The following is a 9482-nucleotide window of genomic DNA, read 5'->3' on the forward strand; positions in this document are numbered from 1 at the left end:
GTTGCCCAGGTGGGTCTTGAACCTGCGGGTTCAGGCAGTCCACTCACCTCAGCCTCCCAAAGGTGCGGGATTACAGGCTGAGCCACCGAGCCCGGCTTCTAGAGACAGTTTAAACTACCACCGTACCCCACATTACCCCACCACACACAAAGTAGAAGCTCAGCCCTACTGAGTAGAGAGCCAGTCCTTGCAGGGTAATTTCACTATAGTTCTCTATCTTTATTGAGACACTACTGCACACATGAGAGAAATAGTGCTTTTTTGGAAAAGATTGAAATCCATCACATTTCAGAGGCGGAAGTAAACCCTGATGTAGGCAAGGGACTCTGACAGTCGGAGCAGCTGCAGTAGGGCTCAGAGGAGCAATCTCTCTTCGTGGCAGGTTTTTGGGAAACGATCATCCCCTCCAGGTCCTTCACTTTGTTTTCCACCATCTGAAGCTTGTTTAAAATTTTCTCTTGCAGACCCAAGGACAGGAAGAGATTATTATTGTCTTGAGTTTGAAGACTACTTCCTTCTGAGCTGGTTAGCAAAGCCTGAAAAATATCTGAGCCCTTCTTGTAAATTTTGTAGAGTGTGATTACAAACAACAATATTTTCTAAAATGGAACAACAGAAGTTGAGTGTTATTTGTTTATTCATGTGAATTGCCACAGTTTAGTATAGATACAAAACAAAAACCTAACAGTAACAGTAATAGCTCATTGCTATGCCAAGTTTTCCATTTAACAAAACATTTTCACACCTGTTTCATCTTTTGATTTTCATACAAACTGGAAAGGTAAGCAGGTCAGGGATTATTATTTGCATTCAATTAATTAAGATTATAATAATAGATACCATTTGCTAAATGTCTACCACATACTGGGCTCTGTGCTAGAAGTCACCTTGCCTATGCACGATCTAATTATACAAAAAAACCAGAACTGAATAAATATTGATATACCTTCCAGTTTGGACCCTGTCATTGCCCAAAGTCATATATATTGGCCTGGTAGAGCCAGTCCTACAATCCAGGAATTCTCTCTTCCAAGGTTGCTTCTAAGACATAGTAGACTAAAAAACTGGATTTCCTGGGCACGGAAAAACTTTTAAACATATACTCAGAAATATACTAGGACAGAGCTGGGCATGGTGGTGCACACATGGAGTCCCAGTTACTTGAGAGGCTGAGGTAGGAGGATCACTTGAGCCCAAGGTGTTCGAGGGTGTAGTGCACCATGATGGTACCTTGAATAGCCATGCACTCCAGCCTGGGCAACATAGTGAGATTCCACCTCTTAAAAATGTTAAAAAGATATATATATACATATATGCTGGGATAACAATAAAACCAATCATATTTTTCCATAATCATAATAACTAGCACAACATATTGAATATCCATGTGCTAAGCTTTATACATACAATGTCTCCTTTAATTCTCACAACAAGCCTGTGAGGAAAGCATTGCTAGCAAGCCCATCTTACAGATAAGGAAATGGGTCAAGTGGTGCAATGAAGATTTAAGCCCAAGCAGTCTAACTTCAGAGCCCGTTCTCTTCTTCATTCTGTTATATGGCCTCTTTTTCTTCACTGAGCTGTCTGGAGGACTACAAGCTCAAAGAGCTGACTAAGCTAAACCCAGAACTAGATATGAGTTTGGTTTCTTGCCTTACACTCTCCTCTTTGCTAGTTGAAGTGTGAGTACACACATATTCCTGTTGGAGATTTAGGTGAGTTAGTTTACATTAAATAAGATTTTGGAGAAGAATTGAATTTGGAATCCTAAAAACTGGGTTCGAATCCCAGTTTTGCCAACTCTTATAAATTATGTGAACTTGGACAGGTGATTACCAAGTTCCCTTCGCCTACAAAATGGATCCCTGCCCTGGTTACTAAGCATGGTTTTGAGAGGTTAAAATAGAAATTTTCTATTTCTGTGCCATGATCCCTAAAATAATGACATGTGAAACAAATGAACAATATAAAATGATCCAGTAATAACTTCTCTTTGCATTTATCAGGTAAAGTCATCAGTCTTTAAGAAAGCCCTCTTAGCCGGGCTCGGTGGCTCAGCCTGTAATCCCACGCCTTTGGGAGGCTGAGGTGAGTGGATTGCCTGAGCCCGCGGGTTCGAGACCCGCCCGGGCAGCGAGACCTCATCTCTACAGTAAATCAAAAAATCAGCTGGGCGTGGTAGTGCATGCCTGTAATTCCGGCTACTTGGAAGGCTGAGGCGGAAGGATCGCCGGAGCCCAGCAGGTCGAGGCTGCGGTGGCTGGGAGCAGCCACTGCACTCCAGTCTGGGCGACAGAGTGAGACTCCAATTCAAAAAAAAAAGAAAGCCCTCTTTGAATTGCCTGAGCCCATGGGTTCGAGACCAGTCTGGGCAACTTGGCAAAATCTCATCTCTACAATAAATCAAAAAATTAGCCGGGCATGGTGGCGCATGCCTATAGTTCCGGCTACTTGGAAGGTAAGGCGGAAAGATCACCTGAGGCTGCAGTGGCTGTGAGCGTGCCACTACACTCCAGCCTGGGTGACAGAGTGAGACTCCAACTGAAAAAAAAAAAAAAAGCCCTCTTTCAATCCTGTTGTGTTAAATTTCCACTGACCGAATCTCAATGCACCTCAGTTTCTTTGTCATGTGAAAATAACCTCTATCAGGCCATGGGCAGTGGCTTACACTTGTAGTCTCAGCACTTTGGAAGGCTGAAGTGGGAGGATCATTTGAACCCGGTACAAGACCAGCTTGGGCAACATAGTGAGACTTCGTTTCTACAAATAACAAACAAAATTAGCTGGATGAGGTGGCATGTGCCTGTAGTCCCAGTTATTTGGAAGGCTGAGGTGGAAGGATTGTCTGAGTCCAGGAAGTTGAGGTTGCTGTGAGCTGTGATCATGTCACTGTACTCCAGCCTGGGCAACAGAGTGACATCCAAACTAAAAATTAAATTAAATTAAATTTAAAAACAAACAAAAACTTCTATCCATTTCAAGGAATTGTTGGGATTTGCAAAGCATTTGACTATATTATAAATAAACTATTGTTATTGGTGATTAAATACTAAATGTTTCTCCCAATCAGTCATAATTCTCATTCCCAAAAGAGCTGCTGTATATTTTGGAGACTTCTCTTGTTAAAACACAACAATGAAAACATTTTGATGACTTAATAAATACATATACCACCAGGTGTGGTGGCTCAAGCCTGTAATCCCAGCACTTTGGGAGGCTGAGGCGAGAGGATTCAAGACCAGCCTGGGCAACTTGGCAAGACATCATCACTACAATAAATTAAAAAAAAAAAAAAATTAGCAGGGCATAGTGGTACCTGCCTTTAGTTGTAGATGCTTGGAAGGCTGAGGCAGAAGAATTGCCTGAGACCAGCAGGTTGAGGCTGTGGTGCCGGGAGCATGCCACTGCACTCCAGCCTGGGCGACAGTGAGGTTCAACTCAAAATAATAATAACTTTTTTCAAATAAACAAATAAATACTTATGCCTCCTTATCAGTGATAGATACATGGCATAGTAAGAACAGAAAGGCCATACCCAAGACTCAGTTATACTATAGTACCTGTTCTTTAAATATAGTAGGCACTCAAAGATGAGTAAGTGATCAAATAAATTTGGGGGTGAGGCTGTCTTCTCAGGTTATGCTTATGTTTTATCTATTTTATTATAGCAGACAGCCAAAGACCATTGAAAGAGTATTTTTATGCCCCAAACCTAATTGCTTGAAGGTACCTAGTTTCAGCCAACTTAAGGCACAGAGGTTCATCTTGTACATCAGCATGGTCTCAAAACTGGGTGGCAGCAATATGGGAGAGAACCAATCACAATTAAAATTTTAACTATTTAAATGTCTCTGTAATAAAAGAATATAACCTGAATTGACCGGACACTTCGTTTCCATAAGGTGTATAATCCTATTCCCAACATAATTGAAAAGGTAATCGCCAGGATGACTTGCACGACCGGAGCAAGAGTGCCTATTAGACCAGAATTTGTTTGCTGAGACGCACTGGTCTCTCCCAGAAAACTTGCTTGTATCCAATTCCATATTGCGCTCAAAGAGAGAGATGCCAAGAGGTTGTCCCAGATAGAAGATGAAGGTGGAGGTGTTGACATTTTAATAAGACAGCAGCTCCAGGAATTACATGTACAGAGGCTTCAGGAATCTAGAAACAAGTTAGAGGGTGTGGTCTGACAGCCCTGGTGTTTTGGAGCCATTGTGAGCTATGCTTTGTGATGTCACTGTTCCAAAGGTCAGTCTGCTTCCCACTTACCCAGTGAATCTTCCCACTCAAAACCAACCAGGCAGTGGCCTGGGTTTTCAGTCCATTCCTATTGCTTTCTCTGATCTTTGGCTAGTCCTAGTTCTAGCACAGCACTCTCCAATACAACTATATGCAATGATGAAAATGTTCTCCATCTCTCCCTTCCAATATGGTAACCACCAGTCACTTGAAACATGCATAGTGTAGCAGAGGGACTGATTTCCATTTTAATTAAACTTAAATAGCCACATGTGACTAGTGGCCACTCTCTTGGATAGTGTAGATACAGAACATTTCCAACAATTGCATAAAATGAAAAGTGACAATTTAAAGAGGACTTTTTTGGATTGGAGTCTTACTCTGTTGCCCAGGCTGGAGTGCAGTGGCACACTCACGGTCCCACAGCCTCGATCTGCTGGGCTCAGGCGATCCTTCCACCTCAGCCTTCCAAGTAATTGGAACTACAGGCGTGCACCACCACACCCGGATAAAAAGAGGACTTAAAGAGTGAATCACTTACTTGGTAAATGTGGAAGAAGGTTATTCCTGATTATTTTGTAGCATTCCTGTCTTTTCATATGTTACTATTGTCTAGAAATTTTGATCTTTGGAAAGGCTTTTCATATATTTCAACCCCACTTTGCTTATATTTTTGCAGATAGAGATTTTACTTCCTTTACAAGGTTTTAGGAACAATGGTTTTCTAAGCACTTTGTAAACAGGAGCATACTACATTGTAATCTATATGACATGTTAACAAATGAGTTACTTACTACATACTCATTAAGGAGGTATGAAGATATAAAAAAAAATGTATGATTTGTTCCTAGAAAGCACTAATGAAAAAAATTCACATGTAAGTATATAAATTGTGAGATTAGATTACAAAAACAGCAAGAATCCAAAAGATTTTGTACTAAGAGAAGGAGGGGTGCAATAAGGAAGGAAAGGGCCGATGACAACAAATAATTTTTTTTTAATTATCATTTCTGAATAGAACAAAAATGCAAAAATAAATTTAAATAATAAAAAATATGGTCGGCACCTGTAATCTCAGTGCTTTGGAAGGCTGAGGCAGGAGAATCGCCTGAGGTCAGGAGTTCCAAACCAGCTTGGGCAACATAATAAGACCCTGTCTCTAAAAACTAAAAATTAAAAAATTAGCTAGGCATGGTGGTGTGTGCATGTAGTACCAGTCACTTGGGAGGATTGCTTGAGTCCAGGAGTTTGAGGTGACAGTGAGCAATGATTGGCCACTGCACTCCAGCCTGGGTGACAGAGTAAGAACTTGTCTATAAACACTTAATTTAAACAATATTGTGTGATGCTATACGAGATGAAGATATAGAAATCAGACACTACAGGTTCCAATTTGTTCATTCTGATTGACAGAAAGAACAGGAATAGAGAAATCTGGTGGAGAAGGAAGAACTGTTTTGTTCTTGCAGCCAGGGGTGGTGTGGTTTTAATTGAGGTGTTGGGCAGATTCAGGCAATATGAGGGAAGCATTGCTGTTAGAAATACAGTACTTTTTTTTTTGAGTTGAAGTCTCACTCTGTTGCCCAGGTTGGAGTGCAGTGGCACGTTCACGGCCACCGCAGCCTTGACCTGCTGGGCTCAGGTGATCCTTCTGCCTCAGCCTTCCAAGTAGCTGGGAGTACAGGTATGCGCCACCATGCCCGGCTAATTTTTTTGATTTATTGTAGCAGTGAGGTCTCACCAAGTTGCCCAGGCTGGTCTCAAACCCCTGGACTCAGGCTATCCTCTCACCTCGGTCTCTCAAAGTGCTGGGATTATAGGCATGAGCCACCATGCCCGGTCGGAAATATAGTATTAATACTTGTTTTTGAGCTGGGCGCAGGGGCTCAAGTCTATAATCCCAGCACTTTGGGAGACTGAGGTGAGAGGACTGCCTGAGCCTGGCTAGGGGATTGAGACCAGCCTGAGCAACTTGGAGAGACCTCGTCTCTGCAATAAATAAAAAAAATTAACTGAGCATGGTGGCGAGTGCCTATAGTTCCAGCTACTTGGAAGGCTGAGGCGGAAAGATCTCCTGAGCCCAGCAAGATCAAGGCTGCAGTGGTTGTGCCATGGTATTCCAGCCTGGGTGACAGAGTGAGACTCCTACTCAAAAACAAAAAACAAGCCGGGTTCGGTGGCTCAGCCAGTAATCCCGCGCCTTTGGGAGGCTGAGATGAGTGGATTGCCTGAGCCCGCGGGTTCGAGACCCGCCTGGGCAGCGAGACCTCATCTCTACAATAAATAAAAAAAAAATCAGCCAGGCATGATAGCACGTGCCTGTAATTCTGGCTACTCGGAAGGCTGAGGTGGAAGGATCACCGGAGCCCAGCAGGTCGAGGCTGCGGTGACCGGGAGCGGCGACTGCACTCCAGTCTGGGCGACAGAGTGAGACTCCAACTCCAAAAAAAAAAACAAACAAAAAAAAAACCACAAAAAACAAACAAACAAAAAACTTGTGTTGGGGTGAAATGACCTACTGATTTGGGAGTGACTGCTATTAATGTTTTTTTGTTTGTTTTTTGAGTTGGAGTCTCACTCTGTCACCCAGGCTAGAGCGCAGTAGCATGCTCACAACCATCATAGCACTGGGCTCAGGCAGGCGATCCTTCCTCCTCAGCCTTCTGAGTAGCTGGAACTACGGGCACCCACCACCACGCCCAGTTAATTTTTTGATTTATTGTAGAGGTGAGGTCTTGCCAAGTTGCCGGGGTTGGTTTCGAATCTCTGGACTCAGGTCATCCTCTTGCCTCTGCCTCTCAAAATGCCAGGATTACAATAGGCGTGAGCTACCGTGCCTGGTGATTGTTATTAATGCGAAACTCACCGTCCATTGGTGACTGACCATAGCCAGAATCCTTTCTAGCAAGGAATAAAAGTTACTCAGATTTACTTTAACAGGTGCTTAATCATTAAAGAATGGTAGCCAAAAACTTATTGGAGAAAGATAGAGTTGTGACAATGGAATAATCTCCCAAGATTCCCTAAATTAGATAATGTGAAGGGCTACATGGCATCTATTTTCCTTTCAAAGCACTTAACACAGTTATAGTTGCTTTTGCAGTTGTTGGTTTAACATCTGTCTTCCCTGACTATTGTCAACCCGAAGAAGACAGGAGCCATATCCATTTTATTGACTACTAAATCCATAGTGTTTGACACATTGTAGGCATTCAAATATTTTAAGTAAATGCAAATGCCTTTATAACCAAAACTGTTCATTTGTCAAGTGACTTTTATCATATTTGTGTCCACATTTGTAGAGAAGCAGAGTAGAGTGGTTGTTAAGGTAGGTGTTGAGAGTGTGATGACTCTCAGCACCTTCCTGCCACCGCAGTCGGACCTCGCTGCTCCAGCCTGTGGGGCACATTCTATCCTTTCAGCCTGCAACCAGCAGAGAAAAAATTACATATTTTCTTGCCCCGTACATACCTTGAAGCAAGCCACAAACTTAAAATACATCTTAACCATGAGGGAATCATGCATATTCAGGTCAGTGTGGCAACCAGATTGGTGCAAAGTTCTGGGAGGTGATCAGTGATGAACATGGCATCGACCCAACTGGTACCTACCACGGGCACAGTGACCTGCAGTTGGACCATGTCTCTGTATACTACAATGAAGCCACAGGTGGAAAATGTGTTCTCTGTGCTATCCTGGTGGATCTAGAACCTGAGATCATGGACTATGTTCGCTCAGGTCCTTTTGCGCAAATCTTCAGACCAGACAGTTTTGTTTTTGGCCAGTCTGGAGCAGGCAACAACTGGGCAAAGGGTCACTATACAAAGGGGACCGAGCTGGTTGATTCCTTCCCGGATGTGGTAAGGAAGGAGGCTGAGAGCTGTGACTGGCTGCAGGGCTTCCAGTTGGCTCACTTGCTGGGTGAGGGCACAGGCTCTGGAATGGGCACCCGCCTTATCAGCAAGATCCGAGAAGAGTATCCTGACCGCATCATGATACCTTCAGTGTGGTGCCCCGCCCAAAGTGTCAGACACTGTGGTTGAGCCTTACAACGCCACCCTCTCTGTCCATTAGTTGGTAGAGAACACTGATACCCTGATGAGGCCTAATGCACTGACAATGAGGCCCTCTACGACATCTGGTTCTGCACCCTCAAGTTGACCACACCAACCTCCGGAGACCTGAACCACCTCGTTTCAGCCACCATGAGCGGTGTTACCACCTGCCTCTGCTTCCCTGGTCAGCTCAATGCGGACCTCCACAAACTGGCAGTCAACATGGTGCCTTTCCTATGTCTTCACTTCTTCATGCCTGGCTTCGCCCCTCTCACCAGCAGTGGAAGCAGCAGTATTGGGCTCTCACAGTGCCTGAACTCACCCAACAGGTCTACAATACCAAGAACATGATGGCTGCCTGTGACCACCACCATGGCCAGTACCTCATTGTGGCTGCTGTGTTGCGTGGCCGGATGTCCATGACGGAGGTAGATGAATAGATGCTCAATGTGCAGAACAAGAATAACAGCTACTGGGCGGAATGGATCCCCAACGTCAAGATGGCTGTGATATCCCGCCTCATGGCCTTAAGATGGCAGTCCAGGAGCTATTCAGGTGCATCTCTGAGCAGGTCACTGCAGTGTTCCCCTGGAAGGCCTTCCCCACTGGTACACAGGTGAGGGTATGGACAAGATGGAGTTCACCGAGACTGAGAGAAGCAAGGACTACCTTGTTTTTGAGTATCAGCAGTGCCAGGATGCCACTGCAGAAGAGGAGGATTTCAGTGAGGAGCCTGAAGAGGAGGCCTAAAGCAAAGCCTCCATCACCGCAGGCTTCTCAGTTCCCTTAGCCTTCTTCCTTATCTGCCCCTTTCCTCTCCTTCAGAATTTGTGTTTGCTGCCTCTTCCCCCACCACTTTTGGGGGGTCTAGAACAGTGCCTGGCCACATGGTAGGCATTCAATAAATATTAGTTTGTTGATGCTGGGCGCAGTGACTCACACCTATAATCCCAGCACTTTGGGAGGCAGAGGCAGGAGGACTGCGTGAGTCCAGGGGCAACTTGGCAAGACCTCATCTCTACCATAAATTAAAAAACTAGCCAGGCATGGTGGCGAGTGCCTGTGGTTCCAGCTACTTGGAAGGCTAAGGCAGAAGGATGGCCTGAGCCCAGCAGGTTGAGGCTGTGGTGGCCATGAGTGTGCTATTGCCCTCCAGTCTGGGCGAGAGAGTGAGACTCCAACGCA

The 9482-nt window shown here is 44.5% G+C and overlaps 1 protein-coding gene and 1 pseudogene across 1 annotated transcript; one reads left to right on the forward strand and one right to left on the reverse strand.

The window, feature by feature from the left end:
• Window positions 1-198: 198 nt before the first annotated feature.
• TMCO2 (transmembrane and coiled-coil domains 2) lies at window positions 199-4206 on the reverse strand. The gene is made up of 2 exons (XM_008065505.1): window positions 3872-4206; window positions 199-599 (listed from the first exon to the last, which is right to left on the reverse strand). The coding sequence occupies exons 1-2, from the start codon at window positions 4112-4114 to the stop codon at window positions 282-284; spliced, it is 561 nt and encodes a 186-aa protein (XP_008063696.1). The 5' UTR covers window positions 4115-4206; the 3' UTR covers window positions 199-281.
• On the forward strand, window positions 242-9047 carry LOC103267939 (annotated as a pseudogene).
• The last annotated feature ends 435 nt before the right edge of the window (window positions 9048-9482 follow it).

The sequence above is a fragment of the Carlito syrichta genome, unplaced genomic scaffold, assembly GCF_000164805.1.
Source record: "Carlito syrichta isolate Samal-C Ts95f unplaced genomic scaffold, Tarsius_syrichta-2.0.1 Scaffold308579, whole genome shotgun sequence".
In the NCBI taxonomy this organism is placed as follows: domain Eukaryota; kingdom Metazoa; phylum Chordata; class Mammalia; order Primates; family Tarsiidae; genus Carlito; species Carlito syrichta.

Bases quoted from the DNA above. Each gene is read 5' to 3' on its own strand.
- TMCO2 (XM_008065505.1), bottom strand. From the start codon at position 4,114: ATGTCAACACCTCCACCTTCATCTTCTATCTGGGACAACCTCTTGGCA. The intron at 600-3,871 runs GTTATATTCTTT...GTTCCATTTTAG, and splicing joins GAAGTGTCCGGTCAATTCAG to AAAATATTGTTGTTTGTAAT.